The 24864-nt window shown below is 41.5% G+C and overlaps 1 protein-coding gene across 1 annotated transcript in view; it reads right to left on the bottom strand.

Annotated features, from left to right (window-relative positions):
• LOC148840405 (sorbin and SH3 domain-containing protein 2-like) overlaps positions 1–24864 on the bottom strand; it is an 84260-nt gene that overhangs the window by 23737 nt on the left and 35659 nt on the right. Inside the window, exons 3-13 of the mRNA XM_088925015.1 lie at positions 22026–22081; positions 17199–17225; positions 16887–17011; positions 14916–15536; positions 12968–13408; positions 11699–11843; positions 9125–9297; positions 7210–7276; positions 4763–4813; positions 2788–2998; positions 2340–2454 (exon numbers count right to left, since the gene is read on the bottom strand). Coding sequence (XP_088781141.1) covers positions 2340–2454; positions 2788–2998; positions 4763–4813; positions 7210–7276; positions 9125–9297; positions 11699–11843; positions 12968–13408; positions 14916–15536; positions 16887–17011; positions 17199–17225; positions 22026–22035 — 1986 coding nt within the window. The 5' untranslated portion in view covers positions 22036–22081. The remainder of the gene's footprint in view (positions 1–2339; positions 2455–2787; positions 2999–4762; positions 4814–7209; positions 7277–9124; positions 9298–11698; positions 11844–12967; positions 13409–14915; positions 15537–16886; positions 17012–17198; positions 17226–22025; positions 22082–24864) is intronic.

The raw sequence follows: 24864 nt of genomic DNA, 5'->3' as shown, positions 1-24864 counted from the left end.
AGGCAAAACACATTTTACATCTCCAGCGCTTGTCTTGCAAGATCTTTGTCATAAATCACGAATGTTTTTGTCTCAGCACATCAATATAAAATGACATCCTTTCGAGCGCTGTTAAGCCTGTAATCCATTAGGGAGCGTTTCAGCATTTCCAGCCATTAAATAATTTACAGAGACATATTTAAGAGGCTAAAAGATCCCCAAGAACTTTAATTTCTAAAGGTAAATAATTAATAACTGTCTGTCTTGGTTTTATGGGATTAATCATTGTTTCCTCCAAATATCCAGTAATTTTTCTACAGTTTTTAAAGGTGAGACAATCTGGAATCTTTTAGGACAGATTTCCTCCCTCCCCAAAACCAGTAGAAACGGAGGTTTCAAAATACCCGTTTCAAAATACCCGCCATTTTTAACACATTTTAACACATTAATCAGAACATACCAGCCTTGTTAGGTTTGTTAAGAAAAATAAAAATGAACATTATTGCAGCAAACATTACGACGTCCAGAAGCACGTACCGATTCGGTAGTATTAAAGGAATGGAAACAGAAAGGAGAATTTTGCAAAAGATCCACGTACTGTATACGTGACGTTATTACAATAGGGTGTCCCTTGTACCCTTCTTTGTGAACTAGGTTCTAATCCAGATAGTCATGTGACTCATGTGAAATAATTGTAGCGCCCTCGTCAGGCAGACAAGCAGTGGAGCTGGTGATGTCAGCCCCAGGAGAGCATGCTGGGATACTTGTCTGGGATAGCTGGGAACTATCAGGGACATTGCTTACTCCTGGGACTTGGGGGAAGGACAGGGGTTTGTGTACATGGTATGTGAGTGTGCGTGTGTGGCTGTCCCATGTTTCCCAATGCCCTGATATTTGCCAACTATCCCAAGCTCCCCCGGTCCTGACATCAACAGCTGCACTGCTCTGCTTGGTGCCCCATTCCTGCCTGAAGAAGGCGCTACACAATTCAGATTCCAAAACATGTCCAGAGGGCTCTGTATGAGAAAGGTATGCACACTTCCTACCAAGGGTTAACACCTTCCGCGGGAGTAAGGAAAGCCGGATCTTGCTTTCAGGATGTCATTAAGACTCAAGATTACAGTTCACATTGCAATTTAGTCAGCAGTGTTCTATATTATTCCGAAACGGTTTATTTTCACTCAGCTGTACGAAAGAACATAGGTGGCTGTCCTGGACAAATGCCTGGAGACACATTTCCATCGCTTTTTAATTTGTTTTCTCAGTGTTAATGGCTGGTAACATTCCTTCTTATTTTTTATTTTCAATTGTATTTTTTCACATGTGAAATTGTGTTAACTGGACTATTAACAACCATAAACATTTACCTGAACTGCTAGTAAAGACAAATCATATAATTGCTGGCAATGTTCATTCCAGATAGCACTGTTTTTGTAATACTGTTTTATTGTAAAATTCCAATAACATTTATGAAATAGTTTAATTGCACTGTGCCCTTTTTAAATGTACTTAAGGAATGTGATTTGGCTCTTATCACATTGTATATTAAATATTTTGTGCTTATGTTGGAAGAAGAATGTTTTTGTCTTTGCAAGTGATATAAAGTCATGGGACAAATAAATGGCAGATGTTGTAGTTGTCTAATGCAAAGATACACTGGCCAAAGTATTCTTAGTTAAGGCAGCATGCAATATTTTATGTCTACGGTAACTCTCCTCAAAAGGCTTTGGGACAGATGGCAGGATTTTTTTTTCCCCCCTGTACAATTTGATTTGAAATCTGCGAAAACATAAATGCGCGAGGAGGAAGATGATAATCCAGGCAACTTTTCAAGTTGTATAACTCCTAATTAACAGCCTTGGCAGACACCGGATTAGTACAGGAGTGCACAGAACCGAGTTGTCAAGGTTGTCCTCGTTCTTGATTACAAGGAGTGAATGCAACACAATGCAATAATACTAGTGGCGAAAGGACAGGTCACTGATCGTCTATGACATTTCATGTCATGGCTGACCTTCATAGGCCCCTTGACAAGGTGACCCTGACACAGTGCCCGTTTCCCTTCTTTAACGGTTCTGACCAAAGTGGAGTCGCCTCCTGCTGTACTGCTCCCCTCACAGTGCCACCCACCACCCAACAACTCTTTAAATTTATCATTAACCCGGTAGCGCATAGAGGGAGACCTCTACTTGAAAGCCAAGAGAAACAGCAATTATCCCTACTGAATCACTGCCCCTGTTACAGTAAGCCCGAGGGGTGGTAGTCATTCCTGTGAAGAAGGAAGTTAAGATGGAACATGTATGATATGCACACAAAAAAAAAAGATGAATATTTATTGAGATCATGTTAAGGATACTTACTGGTCTCTCCTGCTCCAGAATGGAGGACTTCCCTGGCTCGTACTCGAAGATACTTCTGGGCTCAGCGCGGTATTTTCTGGTATCTACTTTTCTGTCTGGAGGTCCCCATTCATTCCTTGGGGGGGGGGAAGCAAAGCTATGTTACGAAACTGAAACATCATGGCTCCTTAAAGCTTGTAACTTGCCAGGCGGGAAAGACGCACCGGTGTGAACCATACGATCGTACAGCATGCGCTTTCCCGTGGTTTACCACGCTACGAATGAGTCTCGACTATGCCGTCCTCCCCACAGTTTCCCCCCGGGAATATACTAGGTGTTGGTTTTGCCGTTTCTTCCCACGGCCACTGCCTTGCTTCACTGGGCTCGATGTACTCGACCCCCCCCCCCCCAGCTGGCAAGCTACACCGAGAGACGCCGACATGCGCAGGTCGTCGGGCACCGAGCTTACGTTTCCGGCGCGGCTCTGTCGCGCGGCCGCGACGGCGAGGGCGAGGGCGAGGGTGAGGGCGACGGCACGGGCGGGGGAGGAGGCGGGGGCACGGGCGAAGACTCCTTGAAGGCACTGGGGCCGTTGTCTGAGGTACTCTTCGACAAGGGGCGGTACGTGTGCGTCTTCGGCGCCGGGTGGGCCTGGACCGGCTGAGGCATGCCGTAGGTATCTGCAAGAGCGGCAAGCCCACGCTTTCAGAACCTGGCGTTGTATTGGAAGGCGAAAAGACGGGCGGAGACGTAGCCTTCAAGAAATTGGTTTTTAATTCACGCCCAGGGAAGGATCAGGTTTTGGAAAAGTGTGAATACGGTGAATTAACTTGTCATTATTGTGTGCGTGGTCAATTACAATTATCGGGCAACGTTCCACATTTTTACAAGAGTGAAAAGGCACAAAACTCCTATTTCAGGCATAAGGCCTGCCACTGCTATCACAGCAGATATAAATTTTAAGTCCTCTATGGAACAATAATTATAAGCTGGGGCTAAATCACACGCAGTTTCAAACGTTATTCTTTTTCATCTAGTCACAATGCTAACTGGCATTTAGAGATTTCCAGGCAATGCTTGTCACCCATCAACAATTGTGCTCTCAGTACTGCAGCACAAAGTTCAAATGTCAAAACCGACAGAAACTGACCCTCCTGACATTAAACCAAAATTTTGTCAGAGAAGGAGAATTTACCAGGCAACTTGATTCCCCTGAGACATTAATTTGAAATGTATTGGGATGCACACATGAAATTTCAACTGACTATGCTTTGTTCAGGATTTTTGACTGAAAAATGGGATTCATTTGGGTCAATGGTCCTGCTTTAGGATTTTTTCCCACCCACGTTTAAGCAGAAGATTGAATTTCTGGAGGCCAGTTACCTTCTTTTAACAGCTATTAATAAATAAGTCCCCAAAGCACAATACAAGAGCAGGGCTGAAAAAAATCAAATTTTGTTGTGCAGCCCACTAAATGAAAGCAATGTACCTTCCCAGCTCATTAAATCATACACAGGTAATGCAAAATTACAATGCATGAGGTATTCTGTTAAATGATCCTTGTGCTGCAGTGCCTATTTTTGAAGTCATCATATTGTCTTCACAGTAAAGTTTCTGTAAATTGACTTTTACACAGAATTTTAATTCTACATAGAATTTTACAACGTTATTCCAATAGTCTGTTATTTCAGTAAGTTATCCACTGTTCTCTTGTTTCTCTTTCCCTTTTTTTGCATGTCTCTGTAAATATAATTCATCCACCCACTTCTAAAAAATATGCCTGTTCAATTTAAAGCACCTTTCCTCTGCTTTTGGTCTCTCACCAGCTAAAATCTATGGACATGGACTCTGCAGAATTTGGAAAAATAAAATCACCATATTTAAATAAACCATTAAACAAGTTAAAACCAAGCAATCAATTAGAAATTAAGGCAGGCTAGATACTACAAAATGTAGGTGATTACACAACCCTAGAAATAAGGTCAGAACACTGATGTCTAGCTTATACCAATCTGGTGGATGAAAAAAAACAAATTTATAATTGCATCACAGAAAACAAAAAAATTGCCGTCCTGAAGTATGGTAAAATAAAAGAGTCACGAGCCTTTCCAAATCAAGCATTATGTATTGCAGTGTTAAAACTTATAACTTTAAAAGGCATTCACTTCATTATATTGTACCACTTCAAACTAATAAAACAGCCTGCATCCAAAACTGTTTCATCTACTGTTCCTGCCAAATATTCAAATGTGATTAGGAAACAGCAGCTGTGCTTTATACAGAAAAAAAACAAGGTTATATATCCCATTAACAAAAACTGCTGAAAGTCAAACATCTCAGACTGTTCACATTTCAGTAAACGTAATACGTTAAAAGCTTAAAGTTCTTCAAGGAAATGGGAGTGCCGAATAATGTCAGTAAAAGTATCATTTCCACTTTCTTACCTGTGTTTACTAATGCATATGTGGCATTGTACGTGTCTCCATCTGCATCATCTGTAGGAAACAGAATGGATCATTAATAATATTGCTTTTCCTTCCCAAAAAAGGTTAACGCAACCTACTGTAGATCTATTGCCCTTTTATCTACCCATTTTGAGTTTGAGCCCTTTTAATATTTTAACTCAAGAGTGCCGAGGTGAGGTGGAGCCCAACCCAGCTGGCACCTGCCTATTGCAATCACACAGGGGACAATGCCAAGCTGCCAATTAACACATACAGCATGTGTCCGGACTGCAGGAGGGCCAGAGCAGAATGCACACAGAGAAAACAGCGAGACAGTACTGCTGACTATCCTGTCACTCTGCTGATCATGCATCGTCCAACATCCTAATATGACACACAGGTACAGAGCATGGTTGTGTCCTAGTCTAAGATTAAGACACCATTTGAACTGGAGAGCAAACATGAAAAAGGAGAGTCCACTGTAATGTACAGGATCAGTGAAAAGATTCAGCACTGTGAGAAGAATGGTGCCCAGGTCTGCCTATGGTTAACCTGGGTGCTGTGTCCATTAATTCATTTTGTATAGATTGCGCTTGGCCCACAGGGGACAACAAAGAACCGTCATCAGCTATATTCAGATTCTGCTTAGTTTTCTCATTAAGGTTTCACTGGAAATTAAATGTTTCACAAAACACATTCACATAATTATGGCAACCGGTTTTGCTTTAGGGATATACAGTACTGTAAAAACGAAGTGTTCCTATATAACCAAGTGCCTGAGACTACTAAATATGATAGTCACTGACCTGTATGAACTTAAAAACCAGAGGGACTCTATAACACTATACACCTCCACAGCCTCAACCCACTTCTGAGAACTGTATTCTACTTCTGTTAATAAAAAAAAAGGCTACAAGCATCAACACCCCCCAAACAGCCTCAGTCCAGAACACTGACTGAAAACAAAGGGTGACTCAACTATTCATCAGAATCCAGCGTTTAAAAGGATTTAAAAACTGAATAAATTCCTAAACGATTACCTTCATAGTGCCATATTCATAATTGTTAACATACAGTCTCAACGTCACTGTTATTATCTTTTTAAATCCCTCTGATCCTGTGCAGAGGGTGATTAACTTTGGGTCTAAATGAAGGTGCAGCTCAGAAATATCTGGGATTAATCCCATATGACACTGATAATTTCCAAATAATTACTACCTACTCAGCTGTAGGATGTTTTAAGCTCAGGGAACTTCACAACATCTGTTTTGCTAAGAACTCTAAGAGTTAATAAGCATGCTGCATCATTAGAAAAAGTTGTATTAAACTTTATTTTAATACAAACCCTGCAAAAAATAAGGGTTGCAGAAAGACAAGAGTGACCATTTCAGAATTCCAGTTTATTCCTGATTTACTACATGCAGTAAGGAGGAGAAGTCTAAACCCATTAAACATACTTTCATCAGCAAAGTGCTGTCGCAGTACCACCGGGTGGATCAAATCATGTGCACACTAATTAGAGAATGGTGAAGCTGAAAGTTAAGAATAGTCCTTTACTACAAAACCACTTCTTCAGAAGTAGATGGGAGGTGCTTGAGACAGCACAGTGAATTGAGACAGTAAGCTACCCTGCTGTAGCTAGTCCACTTTAGAAAGTTTTACTATATATACAGTATATAACCCTGTAAGCACTATCAACTCTCACCAAACCTTTTCTAAAGTGAAACTGACACTTTGATAAAAAAAAACCCATCTTTCTTTAAAACCTTTTCTTAAAGGGTTTCTATGCATCTCAAACATACTGCTTTTATTTTGTACTCTTGACCCTATAATTTCATACCAATCACTCCCCTCTACCCCCTCCCTTGCATAATTTGCCTGCATGGAGCTTTATCTTAACGAGGTCTGGCACAAGCACACAGGTACAGCTAGAGCCGTCTCCACAATCCTCGTGCCAGCGGGCGAAGTTGCAGCCGAGGTCAAGCTCACACAAGGCCAGCTACTCTTTTTCTGCAACAGCCTTTCCCTCCCAGCCTTCCCCTTTCAGAGTACCAGTTAGTAACAGCGCAGAAGCTACCCTGCATACGAAGGCACACTTACAGTACACGGAGTGAGTGGAGGATTGTGGAGACTACAGTAAATACAGGGTCATATAATTATTAATCATTATTAATTAATTATTAATAACACAGAGTTAAAATGGAAGAGCTGCAAGCACGCCCATTCTGCAAAATACAATGCTCAAAAAATAAAAAAGCTCAAAATGTCACTGGTCAAATGTAAATTCTAAAATAGCTACAGTATGCAAACATTCTAAGAAACAAAAAACAAATGTTGCACCATAGTATTTAATGTCCAGTGATACACAATGTAAATGTGCTGAAGTTTTGGGCATCACAGAAATATTGCATGCTGTTTTATACCGCAAACTGGGTTTATGTACATACCTGGTTTATGTACCATATGGATTTGTTTAAACATGGTCTTATACCAGTCCTTTGGCCTGTCCACAGTCTAATAAGAAAAAACAACAAATTCAACATCCTTATTAGTTAAGTGAAACAAACAAAAAAAATGCAGTACTTTAATTTCCTTACGGTTTTCAACCTAATAACCAAAATAACCATCTACTGCAAGTTATTTCATACAAAATCAAATGACAATAAGAAGTTTTTCTTCTTTTAAGATCCAATCACGCAACCCCAGCTGTCCATTAACATGAAACCCCTGCCTCACAAGTATAACAGCAGAGAGCACCGTCTGAAGGAGTAAAGCCCCCTTCAACAACAGCACAGGACCCAGTAGGCCAAAGATACTCTTGCCCACTCAAGCCCACCCAACTCACGTCAGCATAAAGTTTGAATCACGAACTAGACGACATGAGAGGAAAGATGTGGAAGTGCGTTTCAAACCGACAACAGGAGGCTGGATTGTGTTACCCTGGAACAAGCTGCCCAGCCATGTGGTTGAAGCGGATACCCTCTGGGTGAGATCCTCTGATCAATGAACTGCTAACAACCAAAAGAGCTAGACAGACCAAACGGTCTCTTGATTGTAACAGTTCTTATGTACCACACTGGCATTTAACTGGTGCTATACTGCCCCACTGGGAGAATCCCAAAGACAGCTGCCAATGTCTGGAATCAAATCAGTGACAACCCAGCCTACATGGCTCAGCCTGCGCTGTAAGCAGCCACCTTCACTGGCTGTGCTGCCCAGGAGTGTCTGCCAATGCCCGTGTCTTGAGTTGAGAAATGGACTATAAATTAGTTGGCTTCTGGCTCAGGTCAACAACACCTGAAGAAAGTTGAAAAGGCAATAAATCCAACAGACTATCTTACGTGTTTAAATAACACTCAGATGCAACTTTGTAGCTACAGTAGGAGGAAAAGCCAACACTGGTTTAGGGATTGCTGAGACATTAGGATGCAAATACCGTACACCAACTGAAATGAAATTTTGAATGCATGGCCAAGATGCGTTTGTAATAAAGATTGACCTAAATGCTGGGCTTTCAGTAACTTTTAAAATCAACTGTATTGTATTCAAAGTGCAAAAATGCATATCTATGGTGGCTGAAAATGTAAACAACTTCATCTTTGGAATGTCAGAAGAACTTTACCAAGTCTATGATTACTGCAAACAAAGGCTGGATTATTGTGTGCAGGACAGAAACATTTCCTTATGAGGCCTGCACTAAACGCCACACAAAATAACAAAGAAGGAATACAGGAATAAACTAGAGGTTAAATTAAAATGATTCACTAATCTCGAATTACAAAACACCAGTTCATATTCCTTCTCAAACATCGACAGTATTTGTAATTGAGAAAAGAACTGTCGTTAGATTAGGAAAATAAAAGCAAAGAACACATCCAAGCAGAGAAGGTAGAATTATTTTTCCTCTCAGGAGAACATTTTGGAGAACATGTTTTGGAGAACATTTCATATCTTCTACCAATGCACACGTTTATTTAAACTGAAACAGTACAAAATAAGAAGTGGATATTTTGTGTTAGTCTTTCTACAAAACATGTACAGTTTCTTTAAGGTTAAATGTGAAGACTGATAATGGATAATTACAATATGTGGAGACATGTAATAAAAAATATACTTTGCTACACTGGGTATTAGTCCACAGATTTTCTCAATGCCTGGATACTAAAGGAAACGCATCTGTACTGATCAACACTGTGGCTGAGGAGAGCTTTTTAGAAAACGAAAGGGAAAAAAAAAAATCAAACTAACAATTTCTAGTGCTACTACTAACAATGTACCTAATATGGCATCTTCACAATTGTAACCTTTCCTACAGTTTGTTTAAATGCTAGACCTGTAATAAAAGACCTGGAATTCTCTTACCGTTCTGATTGCTATTGGAATTCCAGATTCATCCACTGGACCAATTCCTGCATAATGGGGAGCTTTAATAATAGACACTCTCTTCTCCTCTTCTGAAGACCTAGCGATCGGAATGGTGCTCACAGTGGAGTAGCTGTGAGAGAGGGATTCGTGGGTGATGGACTCCGACGATTCTGCAGAAGGAAACACAAAACAAGCCACTGAAACGGGGCATGAGAGCAAGGTGCTTAGATGTCACACGCTGAATTACCAACATGTCTATGACAGAAGCGTAGAACACTCAGGTACCCTACTCTGCTGTAGGGTAGCCACGTGCTGTATCCTGTATCCTTGCTGGCTTTCTTTTTCCCCCAGAAAAGACTTGCCTCATATCAGCACAAAAGTGAAAAAAATCTGCGGAAGGCACTTACTTTCTTCACTTGCCTGCAACTGCCTTTCTTTAAATGCATAAATCCACAATATCTTTCACCCGAAAAGAAGACGGTGTATGATTTTCAGACAACAGAGAATAAACTGCAGACGCAGCCATGTTAATCCCAGTGTGCCAGACCCTTTTTCCTAAAATACTCTGTCACACAGATTTACGGGTAATCCCTGCTGCTTGGTGAGGGAGATTAAAGTGATCACTTAAGGCAGACAGGCAACATACAGTCTCAGACGAAATAAGTAATTTCACTCGGAGCAGTAATTTCCTAACAATAACTATCCTATCCTGAAGATGTGCGTCAGTCTAATATTTTAGCAACAACAAAATCATAAAATCATAGTAAGAAAAGTAGAACGAATAATGTCAATTGTGTCAGTGTCTTGAGGATGTGAATGTACTCTGGTGTCCCGTCTTGATGAAATATCAAACAGGCAGCTCTAACAGTTACATTAAATTAATTTTAATTTTGATGTGAACAGCATTTTCACATGAAAAGTGCACTCTGTGCACAAAAACACATTGCTTTTCTTAAGGTTATTAGATGTATAATTTAGCCAGAAAAGTAAGGAAAGACAATGTACTGTAAAACGAACAATGAACATAAATATCTGTCAGCCAACTCTAAAAAGCCTCTGTAAGTGATTAACTGTAAAAAAACATGCTGATTTATCAGATCAGTCCAAGGATAATTGGAAAATATATCTGACACAAAGCATAGAGAAAACTGCCTAAACTTATTGCAGAAAAGGTTATAAATTTAGATTGTCATTGTATGTGAAATTTCATTAAAGCCTTATAAAAGTAATTCATAGTAAATGTTGTGTCACAGAATTGCACTGCAAGGTACTTATTCACCTACACATAACAGATTTCTAAATGCCATTCTCATTTTACATTGGAACAATGACAATTAAATTGAACTGACAGGTGTCTGTATCTCCTACTAAAATGTTGAAAACCTGATTCCAAAAATTCACTTGAATTCTTTAATCTCCTAAAACAGAGTATACACTGAATTCTTAGATATTTGTTGTTAGATTATAATGTGTATTAATATAAACTAAATTGTATAATATTGTACATTTACTAATAAGCAAACTGCTAAAGTAGACAAACACAAGGCACTTTAACTGCTCACATTTACAGTACAGTAGGCACAATATCCTGAACAAGCTTGCTGACAATCTGGAAAAATACCAATATAATGTCATGCCTATAAAAAAAACTTGCGCATTAACTGAAAACACAAAAATGAAACCTAGGTGTTGCACCAGCTTGAAACAGCAATATTTAAAAATAAAACTCTGAAGGTTACATTTCGGAGTCCTGCTTTCATTTCTAGGTGTAAAGCAGATATTCCCGTTTTCACACAGGTTAGAGCTACAATAATCCTTTTAACGTGTGATCACCTTTTCATTTTCATTTTCTTTTTAATCGGTGAAATGTGCTGAACTTCAAAGGACAGTTAGGAAAGATCAATCAGCCTCTCCGGTGTGTGCTTGTGGCAGAACTCTGGAAGTGGGAGGAGACCCATCCATGTCCCGTGAGGACCAGCGTGCTGCACCCAGACAGCTGTCCCGGGTTCGAGTCGGACACACGGCTCCAGAGCTGGGAGGTGACATGGCGCTAGTACGCTGCCCATGCAGTGTGTTTGTAAAAATGATGGCTTGCTCTTATTATGAGCCTTTGATCAGGCTCTACAAAATGGCAAGGCACTGCCATTTCGCCAAAATGGCAAAATGAGAAAGTCCATGCCAGCACCCTGAATACATTCAGCAAATGGACATTCATTCTGTTCCAAGTCATCTGCACGGATACTCAGACCAGCATGGTATGAAGAGCAGAACGGGGTTTGAAAAAAGGAAAAGAACTCAAAGAAACAAGACTGTGTGCAATTTCGGCAACAGTTTCATACCAGAACATTTTGGTTGACCGATACCACTCTGAATCGTGAATAAAGAGGCTTCCTTCTTTTCCATGCTTCGCTCGTAACACTGACAGCTGGGTTTTTGTGCTACCCCTTGAAAGACCCCAGGAATGTGCATTGTTACGTTTTAAAATCAACCTAAAGGCTCGTTGTTCGGTTTTAATTAACTTTGAGAGTTTAATTAATCCTGGCAGAACGCGCTCTGCGCGGCATTCCTCACCCATGCTCCGGCTGTGCTGCATGACAACGATGCTGGGGCTGAGAGAGGGGGGGGCGGGGGGGCAGGAGGGGGGGGAGAAGGACCTCTGCACATGACTGAGGGGGCTGCTGGCCGTGGCGGAGCTCCCATTGACGGTCATCTGGCCCTGGGGGGGGACAACACAGAGTCACTGGCACTGCACAAGGAGGCACCTCCCCAAGCACCAGGGAACAAACAGGGCTCTGGAGTCTCGTCAGCATTAGAAGAATGTCAGCTCCCAAATATTTCAGGAAAAAAAAAATAGTGCTAAGAAAGAAACCATGGTTACAGGGAAGAGGGCAGGGTGCTTTGCTGTTGTTTAAGACACCAATAGCCAAGAAAAAACTCCACCAGGACATTCCATTAATGATGCAGGCTTTAAGACAGACGGTGATTAATTCATGGAATAAGGGCTTCCCCGCGATCGGTTAGTGAGCAGAAAACCATTTGCAGGTGATTTTGCAATGCTTGGGAAATTTCTAAGCTTTTCTGTAACAGGAGCTGTAAACAGATCACCTTGGTTTTGTTTCTTCTCCTTTGATGGAGAGAGTACAAGTTACCGGCACGGGCCAGAGGGTTAAAAGATTAACGAGTTAACACAGCACGTTGGCTGTGTACATTTCTTGAGCTTCTCGTATAGTTTAATTTGCCTGCTGCTGTACAAATATTGGTACAAAGACAAAGATCCTATGCAGCTGCAGCAGAAAATAAACTCCAAGTATTTTATAACGGGGATGATATCTGAGTTTTGTTGGCATATCATGGACAAAATTCAATTCACTATAGTAGTAGTTTACAAGTCATCCATCAGCAAGACAAGTGCATCCTCTTGGTATCAGGAACTACAATAACAGATTACAAACTTTAAATCAATTGGGTGATCAGCCCTTAAGAATTCATTGACTGTTAAAGAACAAAAATATAAATTGCAAAGTACATTCAGCATGCAAATGATTCTGCACCACAACTCAGATACACGGTTACTAGCTACACAGCCCACTGAGAGAAGCTGTAGGGCCAAAACACCTGCAGCACGCTGGACTTTACTCCATGAACCTGAATTAGAAAGGCAGGGTTGATAAAACACAAGGGTAGGCGTTAATAATCTCTCTCGCAAGGCGAGACGGTGAGAGGCAAAAGTGAGGAGAACCAGCACAGTAACGTTAGCAAAGATCATCCCCGGGTTAGTGACTGGTGACGGGGCTCCTGCTTTATGGAGCTGAAGAACCAGGAAGGTGGAAGGATAATTACATTAGTTACTGTAGCGGTGGAGGTTAAGGTGGTGTCGTCAGTGACGGCAGACATCTGACTCAGTGTTGGGGAAGGTGTTTCTGAACTGTCGTTGGTGCCAGCACCACAGATCTGGAGCTCTTCCAGAACAGCTGTGGACGACTCGCTCAGGGTGCGGGAGGAGAGCTCGCTGAGCGAGGAGTCTGTGACGGGGGAAGTGGCTTCCCTCAGATGCAGTGTGATGTCTGGGCCAGGGGAGCTGTACTCGAAAGGGGAGTAAGGGACTGGGAATGTGGCTTTGTGCAGGTGAGCGGGCAGCAATTCCGCAGACTCTACACGGGTGCCGCTCTCGGGTGGGAAACAGGATCTGTTAACGGGCGGCAGGGAGGACGGATGGGACAGGCTCGGCAATGGCTGTAGGTGCGTCTGGGAAGTGTTTGAAGAAACATTCGGGCTTCCGAGCTGAAGGTGGGGAAAAAACGTACAGATTCAGTAAACAAGCAAGCAGAAAAGGCCATGTAAAAACTAATGCTGTACGACTCAATTGACAGGCTAGGAATACAGGGGATACTGAAGTGGCTATTGTGCATGTTCTGTACAATCGGTAGAGCTGAAGCTCAGTGGTAGTACGGTACCCCTGCTGGGGAGATAGAGGACACCATCTAAGTACTTTATAATGAAATCAACAATCACAAAATATTCATTTTACCGTAAACCATGTTAAGAAGTTGTATTTATTGCAGTCAACATGACCACATCAGGGTTGTGAAACCCCATAAAATGAATGCTTTGTTTTGAAAATTCTCTAAAAGTAATGGTACTTGTAGAACTGGGGACACTGTGTTTATTGTTTATAGCCAAAATGGACTACTGCCTTTGAAAGAACAGACAGGAGGGGAAATCGGATTAAAGAAAGCAGTGGAATATACTGTTTTTAGTTTCTGGTTTTAGGTGGAGTTCTTTAATGGTCTGGATCCAGAAGATTTTTGTAGCAAAGCCGAAAAAATAGCCCTTTATGGATCCCATAATTAAAATTCAGTTTGCCAAAGTGGTGCTGAACCACAGATAGAAACTATAATATATTAGCTAAATCCAGAAACCAAACAAAGAGTCTGCAATAAATGAAATCAAGAAATGAACTACTGTAAGTGTGAAGCACAAACACAGCAATACTATAGAGACTATCACCCTTAACTACTGTACATTGTGAAAGTGATGCTAAACTACACTGTAGATTTGATGGAACTGCTGGAACGTTTTACCGAGTCACGTCAGCCGTTACATTCATTTAAAGACTCCTTTAAAAAACAATTTAAATCTCACTTTGATTTCACTTGGCAAAGTTCAAGCAGTCCTTTTGGCAGTCCTGATCAAAGGCCAAAACACATATTCACAGCGAGTCCTGTATGTGACACAGATGCATTGGTGAGGAACCTGTAGAGTGTTAGAATTGTCCATTACTTTTTTGGAGCTATTGTATACCTAACAAATTTGATGTCATCGGCTGTTTAAGACTTGAGTTTCTGGCAACAAGCCCTGCGGTCTGTGGACAAAACGAGGACCAGTGAACACTTTGCTTTTAACAGATCAGTGTGCTAGAGGATTCATGTTCTGACACACCAACTCAACAGCGCCTGACAGGAGAGTCAGTGCACATTGGTGGAGAGGTGTGTCCCTTGATGACCTCACAGGTTCTTACCTTTTGACCAGAAGCATCTACATTTATCAGTTTAATGTAATAGTTTACGAGTATACTGAGGTATATTCTTCGAGCCCATGTCACCATACAGACCTCTGGGAATGACCAGCCATCTCTGCAAATAAGCTGTAAACATGCATTTTGGCCTTTGAAATCTACAGTGGAAGTGGGAGGTTAGTCAAAGGTGCCACAGGTAGGTCGTTCTGCTGTGAAGATGGACACATCATGTGGGAAGCGGATTAGCTCAGAGACGGGGTAAACCGTTTGTACCACGTGAGCCCCAGGAGAGCAAGGAAGTGACGAACTCTGTCCTTTGTCGCTTGAGTCCATCCCTTTGGTTTCTGAAGAAGTGGCTGAGGCCTGACCCTGGGTACTCTTTGGCCCAGGCACTGAGCTATGACCAGCGGCCTGTGGAGCTATCTGGATGGAAAGAGAAGCTGTGTGTTTCTCAGGCTGGCTTCTAGATGCCTCTGGTGATGGGGGTCGGTGCTCTTTAGGGCTCGCTTTCGTGACATTCGCAGGTGTCAGTTGGTCTCTGGGAGTGCTAGCTGCACTCTGACCCTCTGAGGATGTTAGTTTGAGGGAAGAAACTCTACGCTCTTGAACCTGGCTTCCGCTAGATGGAGAGGAAATATTAGTGCCGGGCACAGATAACGTGGAGCTAGTGGCCTCTGATGTAACAGAGGTGTCCTCCTTGTGGGAGAACGACAAGCCTGTATTTCTCGAGTAAGCCTCCTTCTGTACAAATTTCTCATTCCTGGTTTTCTTCATGTACAGTGTCCCAAAGGCCTCTTCATGCACATGCTGGTGGATGTAACTAGGTGGGTTATTTGGAACAGTGCTTATTGGGGATATGTGAAAACTGTCTCTCCTTGGAGGTGGGAGTGGCGCCTAGTTGTAAGCCAAAAGAGATCCACACAGCAGACAACCAAGACAAAAGAGAAAGAATGAAAAGTGATGTTTTTCTTCTTTTACCGCTAAAATCATGCCCACAGAGAATACAGTATAGTTCCAAGCTGTTTGAACACTGAGCGCCCTATATTTATGACACTTAAGTGCTTAAATTTCCACTGCTGCTAAGATCCTAAGAGTTTTGAAATACAAGGCCCTTCGTCCATGCTCTTTCTTGATATAGTCAGATCAAACCTTAAAAAGAAAAGTAGGTTTTAATGCAGCTGATGTTTTCCAAGACCAGAAATATTTTCCAGACAGAGTGATATTGTCCACTTTTGCCCTTATAAGGATGATGCTAATAAATGAGAGCTGGAAAAGAAAATATTTATGGATTTCAGCAGTCACTGTTAAACAATTCACCACCTTCACCGTTAAACATTAAGGGTAATCCATTAAAACTTTGTGCCAGTGTACACTGCTAGAAAATTCTTGGTATATTCTCAGAACTGGTTGTTACAATACATGCTAGCAATAAAGAGCCATAGACATTTCCACTCTGCAACCAAATACACATACAAGTACATTCCTAAGCGTTTTCAGACTTCATCATATACATGTATGTAATATAATGGGCAGGTCAAAGTCGGCATAATGCCCCTGCTAAAATCGTAATAAAATTCATGAAGCCTTAAAGCAGCTGTGCTGGGCTTAATTGACCTTAAACATTCCTCTGAAAAGGAAGCATTATCCAGGTTTACATAAAAGGCAATACGCTGAGTGCTTGTAGACTTCATTACTTCTGCTGTGCTGCGTGATTCGGGAGATGTGGTGATGAGGTTCCACAGAAGAGGAGGAAGAGTAAAAAGGGAGATGACTGTTTGGGCCAGAAGTCCTTACAAGTGCAGTTTTTATGAGTCACCACAGTGAAATCACAGAAAGTGACTAATTCTTGTTCGTACTGACATACTGTATCAATCAAAATACATTGAGTGAGCCGAGTGGCCCAGCCCATGCAGCAGCAGGTGTTCTGAAAAGCGCATCTCTCATGTAGAGAATGTTTCCTCACAGGCTTGGTGAGGGGCATGATATTGAGGCTTTCAGACCTTCAATATTTCTTGACTTGGTGAAACCAAGTACAGGCTCAGTGACCACAGTACTTCAAGTCCTTTCCCCAGGAAAGGTTGGAAGGTTAACTGAGTATGAAACTCTTAGGTTTTTGCCTCTCCAACAACAGTATACAACTGTAGCATTTTCACAAAACAAGTATGCAAATGCTAATAGCTGGGAACAGCAGCCTGCTGCCCCCAGTAACTAAAGGCACTGTGGAAACACCGAATCTAGATTTACCAGTGTTGGAGACTTCTTGTCTTGGAGATTCGGTCTGACACTTCTGAAGCCTTTCGCAGCCAGAGAGGAACTGCTTGCCTCACCATTTCTAAGTCCGTCATTCACACTGTAGGATCTCCAGACATCTACAGAATAATGAAATTCATTGTAGAAGCAAAGAACACTTTTTTCTGCCCCAGGTACTTTTTACTTTTATGTTTTATTAGATTTAATCTATGACAGTTGTAAACACAACAAAATGCTGAAGGCACTGTTGCTCTATTTCATACAGTACATAGTGGGAACATACCTGTTTACATCATAATTTCTTACCTGAATCCGATGACTGTGAGTCATTACCTAAAACAACACAACACATGAAAAACATTAGGCTTCACGTCGGATGTTAAATTAACAGAACGAGCAATGTAAACTCAGCCTTTAATTTTTCAAACAAGTGTCTGCGTGACACAGCAGATATCTGGCTGTTTCAAGGTTTCTAATGTACAAAGCTGTTCACATTTCTGACATTGGAAAAAAGAAAATCTATTCAGATTATAATGAATTATACAGTAAAAAGGGAAAGACAACAAATGGCCCTTTGACTAAGCCACTAGACGAATTGTACTGGCAAGACCTGAGATGGGATGAGTGCTCAATGCGGTACTGAAAGGTGTGGTAGATTTGAAGATAGCGGGACAGACAATCTGGGCCTTCACCTGCTCAGTGGGCTTTTGAGCGAGAGTATTATTTCGACAGGGTTGGGAGATTGTGGGAAAATTCCAGTGGCTTTGTTCATCCCCTCACAGAGACCTCAGGAATGCAAGGAGGTGGGAATCTGGGATACGGCCAGACGGGTTAGTGGATATGGACCAAAAGAAAACACCCAGCAAGTTCATGTAAAGCATGCATCGTTTTTAATGAGCGCCCGTTCAGTTCGTGTGTAGAAAGAGGAGGACTCTCTATCAGGGGCATTACCAACCCAATTTTACTGCTCCCTTGCTCCCCTGCAACCTTTTTTTAATTTGGATACTAAAAAATAAAATCTACTGTAAACGTGCAACAGAAACTTTCGAAATGACTGTGTGACATTTGCAAGCGATACCCATGCAGTAAATACACAGTTACAATGCAAAATACAAAAGAGAGCCATTTCCAAAGTTAAAGGAGGGGCAGTGGAGACGTCTGCACTCCAAGCTCAGAGCAGCACGTGGAACAGTTGCAAACAAGAGCAGATCATCGAAGCCAACCTGCTCTAAGCCCGGGGGCACCCCTGCAATAACAGAATCGGGGCACCCCCACCCTCAAACACACACACACACACACACACACCTGTGTGGGACAGGTCATGACACCACTCTGCTGAGAGCCAGGCGGGCCACAGTCACTGCGATCGAAACTGACCGCCTGGCCTCATCAGTGCCTCTCACTTGCGAATCAAATTGGTGTGCTTTTGCTTTGTTGAGAGGTTTCGGGGGAGGGAGGCTATCAGCAGAATTCCAAGGCATTAATGTCAGCAGTGGGGTAATAAAGGAAGAAATGGAACGAAAGTCAGTGCTGTTCTCGGAGGCACCCTCTGAGCACCTCGAACATTACAGTGGGGTGCTCTCCGTTTATATTTTATATTGCAGAAAGCACCCTCCATTCAAAGGTGCTTGAATCAGGTAAAATTGCTTTGTTTCTATGTTCTAGTGGGAAGAAAAGCAAAAAAAAATATTCTAGGATTGAAAAGGCTTGAAATCCCACAGGCTACTGTAAATACTGCTGTTTAGTCTCTAAGGAGCTTAATTAAGATGGACCAGCAAAGCAAAGAGTTGCTGAGTAAAATGGAACCTATTCTAAACACTCAATACTTTCCAGTTTTTATCAGGACTGGGAAAAACTGAAACTTGGCAGTCAATATTTGTTTCCTTAATTCTGTTCAGACTTTGTGTTATTAGTGCTTAACGGTTTCCTTGCAGCTTCTGTACCTCTTTGCCCATGCTTCCAGAAGTGGGCTTATCACACTCATTGCAAAATTGAGCAATTTGGATTCCTAAACCATGGAAGGTTTATGGCCTTTTAAAAATTCAAAGGATAAATGAAACTAAAAACAATTTTCATAATACAGATGGCATTACTTTTATGAGTTCTACTCAGAAGTATAAGTCAAGGAACAAGGAAAACAGTAAATACATGCTGCTTGTTTTTCTTTTCTTTCTTAAACACAGTCCTCCCTGTACTAAACAAACTCAGACCCCAGTCCACGCACAGTTCCGTGCCAGCTCCACGCTATCTTTCCTGCCCGTCATACGAGCGGTTGAGACAGGCACACGTTTGTGGGAGCCTGTTCAGGGGGTGTCTGGTGTGCGATTCACCCAGAATCCAACCCCCCCCCCCCCCTTACTGTGGTGTCAGCAAAGATCTCACCAGCCACTGGAATCAAACTAGTGATCGCCAAGTTATTAGGAACATCCTGAAGCAGCCGAGCTGCTTAGGAGTCACTCAAAGGCACTGAAGGAAATGAGGTTCAAGAACCCCTTTCAATCCTGTAGGTGCCCCAGGGATTTCAGCTAGCGACCAGCTCAGAAGACTCCCAATCCGAAGCTACCTGGCAGTTTATGTCATTCTAAACTCCACCAGTCTACGAAACCGCTCAAACAAAGAGGGGCTACGGACAGGAAGTAAGGGAGACGAGGGAAAAAAAACCTCACAAACAACGGTTGCCATGGATCTGTTCGACAATAGTTACAGGTCAGCTACCACTACCACAGGCATCTAGTGGCCCTCTCTTCCCCATCCTGACCCATTTAATTTCACTGCAGATTCCAGACGTGAAAGCTCCAACCTCTAAACCCACTGTACTGCCTTCACTACCCCAGCGGTTCACATCATTAGGTGGCTGCTTCTAGGTAAAAGGATCTCACGGTAGTCAGGAATGGCAGCGCCTGACAGGCACAAACAGCCCTTGCAGGAACAGAGCAGACAGGAACAGATGAAAATGGAATGTGGGGACACTGCCGTCTGATTTTTTTTGTTTCCATAAAAAGGAAAGCAAATCATGCCAGGGACCAGGCCACGCTTTGCAAAATGGGCTTTTAACATCTGAAGCGCATTTTTTTAGAATGTAAAATGCTGTGTCACTTGCAGGTGGGCCTGTAAAGAAATTACTCACAATCATAATAAAAAAAACATTTCAGATTTTTCAAACTGAGGTTCAAAGTAAGTGCTAATAAATAGAATAAATAAAGGGTGAATTGGAACTCTGTCAGTTATCAGCATGCATGTTAATGGTCGGAGTTAATACCTGCGGCCACATACAGGTTTGGAGAACTCTGGACTCTCTTCATAGGTCTTAATGTGACAAACACGGCGGCAGTTTTGCGAGCACATCCACCACTGTCTGGAAAGCGCAGCACCAGACAGACGCACGCCCCAGCAACAGGAGGCAAGCACATGCATTATTGCTGATTGCAAAACAAATTCATTTGGAAATGCAGATTAAACACGCATGCCTGCCAAATTCCACTGAAATTAAAACACATTACCACATTTTTTGTTTTCAAATCATACAGCATGCAAAGGATTAGCACAGGGTTAAAGACATATCATTAAGGCTAGAAATCTTAACACACCATAGAGGCAAATCTTGTTAACTATTTAACTACTATTTAATTTGAGGTGTTCAGAAATCAACAGAATAAAAGAATGTCAATGATTTGGATTCACGCTAAAAAAAACCTAAACAATAGTCACATTAATAAAACAGAAAGCCTTTAGCAAAGAACATGTGATCAGGAGAAGCCAAATACAAATCTTTAGAAATGACCACATTCAGTTAAGCAGTCATGCAGAATAACACACAATGCTCCTACTGCACAGATACCACGGTACACATTAAAATCAAATGTAGAGAAAATGTTTCTTTTTTTTTTTAAACCTCTTGGTCTTATTCAAACTCTTACTCCAGCAGGGGTAAACCAGCTTCTGCCCTGAAGGCATCACTCAACCCCACACTGCCTCCTTGCTTTCCCAACAAGGTCTGGAGAGGTGTTTATATCCCAAACCTACTGTACCTTCCCTCAAGGAAAATCTTTTTATTCATCAGACTACAGTTACCAAGATTTCGGCTGCAAAACGGCCTGGTTTATTTGCCTGTGAAAGATATCATTGTTTCCCTTGCTGACTCTGCTCCTACACATAGACAGCACTGCAGTTCACTTTACTGTGTGCTGAGAATACAGGGCCTCCGACTCTGCTGCTCACCGCACATGCTGTGACTGACATCAGCCCTGACCTCTGGACACAACTGCAAGACGCTCTTGTGCATAACCAATAATTCATGATGTACAGAAAGCTGACATTATTGGAAGCTGAAGCAAAATAAACACTACAGAGGACACAAAAGAGACACCTGTGAATATGAAATATGAAAAGAATCTCTTAGCTGTAGTTAATTTTCTATTAATAGTTCAATGCCACCATTAGGCTGAAAAATATTAAGGCTTTGAAAATTCCTTCTTTTCAATGCATTTTAAAATTCACAGCTTAAAGCTGTTACTTTGTAGATTTATTTTGTGAATGACTTTTGTGAATGGCAGGATCATTCACATACTGTATCTCTTGATGAAAGAATATTTGCTATTTTTTAGTTTGAACATACAATTTGGTTTAACATTTAAAACACTTAAGCATAACCTTTCCTATGAAAATAATGCAGCAACTATAACAATGTTCCCAGAACATGTTTTGTCTATTTTAGCACATTTAGCACATGAATGGTCACTACACTATTTTCTTTGTCAGATGGACAATTATCACTACAAATTCTCTATATGTTCTGTTTTTCAAGAATACTAGATACTGCAGCACTAAGAAACATGATTGCTTTTAAAAGGTGCTACTGTATATCAAATGTAATTTTTTACTTTTACTGTATTATTATGCACAGTAAACCCATCGCTTTGATCACTGTCTGTAAGACTTTGCCTGTGGATCTGTGCAAACAGACTGTGAATGAAATTAATAAATTAATAAACATCATTATAAAGTATGATGTCCTGGAAGTAACTTTCAATAAAAAAACATACACTCTAGACTTCTGTTTTTGCTGCACAAAGCCTAAACATTTTTAATCCTAAACTGAAAAAAACAAACGAACAGCAGTAGCCACTGACATACCTGTATTCATGGTGAATCTGTCACTTTATTTTAATACTGTAAATCGTCAGGCGATCCTACAAAAAGAAATAAGGAGAATGTTTATCTCTGGACATAATTACAAACATCACACAGACAGAATTATTTCCTTTCCTACATGGGCTACTGTATAGAAATGCAAGAATATCCACTTCTGCTCAAACTAAATTCTTTCAATTTGATACCATATGTAACAATTATATACAGAACAGACACACACTGAAGATTTTAAAAAATGCTGACCTGCAAACATAAAATACGTTTTTTTAAATTGCTCGAGAAGCCATTTTAAAATTCTGCCCATATTATTCAGGTTATTTTCAAGTTCTCTGAAGAGGCACTCTTTAAACAAACCTATATTTCCAGGATATTAAAACAGGCTTACCCTGCCGTTTCTTTAAATGCTCATGAATTAAAAGACCCTAGTATCTACTATATAAAGTCCTAATAAATTAAAATCAGCAACAAATTACATTGGGGTGCTTCCAGCCAGCCAGGTGCACTTTTAAAATATAATCACTGGCAGCGAAAACATTACCAGGGCAAGTCTGGACCGAGAACGTGCAGTTAATAAAAACACTCAAGTAAATTATTTTATTTAAGTTGCGCTACTCTCAAGATTGGTGGCAATTAAGTTTAAGTCCACATCCAAACATCTATGTTTCATGTTGATTGGAACGGTTACAGTCTCAAGCTACATTCCGTCAGCCTGACTGAGGAGAATGTTTAGTCTACAGGGTCCCTGCAGGTCGTTAACGTTGCAGCACACACGATGAAGGACCGGCGCTTCGCCATGATTTACTGTGAGTGCAGGGATACTCAACCTGCAACCCAGCCGACCCACTCCAGAGCAGCGCTCCGATATTACCAGCCCTTTAACTGCAATACTGATCCTGCCAGCGATTTCAGAAAGATCCTGAAATGGCATGGATTGGAGAGACCGCAGATATGAGTACGCCTGACCTGGGACACAAGCTGAAGGCGGCAGCGATGCCGAGACCAGGACTGCCTGCATTTCAGCACTCGCGCAAGCAGAGCTGTGTGAAAATACCCCGGGACAGGAGACATGCTTGGTGTACAAGGCTGCCCGAGTGTACAAATATGTAAGCAGGGTCTAATCCATTACCTCCTGCTGTCTGTTAGAGCCTAATGAGTTATGACAGTGCAGCTATTTAAGGAACGTCCAGCACAGCCCCTGCTTTAACTCCAGCAACTGCTGGAGAAAGCACAAGAAAACAAAAAAATACAACTAAATTCAGTCTTAAAAATGCCCCTTGCCTTTCCCTAAACAGTACTTTATGGTTGTTTGGATTCTCTTCTTCCTTTCTTCTCGCCTTTAAGCAGCTTAGGATAGAGTTATTAAATTAACGTCACATACTGTATATGTTTGTGGTTGTAGGAAAGCCTGTGTATATCAGAGAAGACGCCTTTAAAGACGCTAGCATCACATGAAATGCTTTATTTCTTTTATGGAGCTATTTGTTGTATTTTTTTTTATTAGAGCTAATTTGTAAAAAACAAAAAACATACTTTAAAAAAACTTAATTCAATACTTTTTACAAGTCTCTACATCATTCAATTTACCCAACTAAACCGTCATATTTTCAGAGCATTCAAATGCCTGTGATGTTACTGCTGCTCCTGCGTCAGTGTGTTGGTACATCTTCAGCAGAAAGGTGGCAGTGCTTAGCCCTTGGGCCTTGTGGAGAGTCACTGTACCTTAGTGCCACAGGTGGATTACGAGGGGGAAAGGTGGCTTCAGCAAAATAACAGGCAAGTGTCACTCGAATGACATACTGTACGGTATGACACACCTGAACTGGATGAAAAGCTAAAATAAAACCAGGTGGAGCTTCATCCCTGCCTTATGGCTCTCTGCTGACTCCTGGTTTGAAATAACACACACCGTCTGTACGGCAAGCCAATGGCAACTTACTGTACTTAAAGGAGCAATTACGGTAGCAGATGAACATGCACCCAGTCGTATTCTTGGTATACAGTAGATCGATAAGTTACGTCTTACAGAAGGGTGCACGTGTTCAGGTCTGATATCTGTCTGGAAATTAAAAAGCTGTGTCATCATATCTTCTCTCACACTTCTGTACAGAACAAACATCACCTTCACCTTGTGATTTGGCTGTGGATTTAATATCCATTTGTTGCATACTAAAGTCAAGAAACGCCGAAAGCTTCAATTAGGATTCAGCTAGTTAACATTCTAGTGCCAAAAGACATGGTACATTTTCCTTTTTCGCAACCAAACTGAAAGGAAATACATTCATTGAATACATTTTGATATCCTTCCCTGAAGTGAATGGTGGATATAATGAAGGCAGCATGTGAGCAGACCCTGCTACTGACATACCGTGCTGTACCAGTACTCTCATATTCCTTGTACCAGTTAGTACACGGCGACGCAGTGTCGTGTGACAGCACTGGAGTACAAATAGCAAAGGCACTGCACTTTAAACTTGGAAAGCAAATCTGGCTACACACAAGTATTCGGTACCACTGAGGGTATAAAAAAAGTTGCCTAAGCTGTAAATGCGGCAGGCTGGAGCCATGTCACACGTTTGTGTGAAGTGTGAAGAGTGGGCTGTGTGGAAACAGGCCAACTCTGTGTCTTCACACCCAGCGACTGGGTTTGTTTTCAAGTGTGACATCCTGCATGCCCAGTAAATATCAGACCAGTGGAAACAACATGAAGAGATCCCAGCAAACTCACAAGACGCTTTACCATTTCAGAACATCAGAACAACGAGAGAAAAGAAGAAAGTTAAGAATGAGAGGAGGCCTTTCAGGCCATCTATATCATTTGGTA

The sequence above is a fragment of the Atractosteus spatula genome, chromosome 1, assembly GCF_055471065.1.
Source record: "Atractosteus spatula isolate fAtrSpa1 chromosome 1, fAtrSpa1.hap1, whole genome shotgun sequence".
In the NCBI taxonomy this organism is placed as follows: Eukaryota; Metazoa; Chordata; class Actinopteri; order Semionotiformes; family Lepisosteidae; genus Atractosteus; species Atractosteus spatula.
The sequence above is the reverse complement of the archived record's forward strand: the minus strand, read 5'-3'. Positions and strand labels throughout refer to the sequence as shown.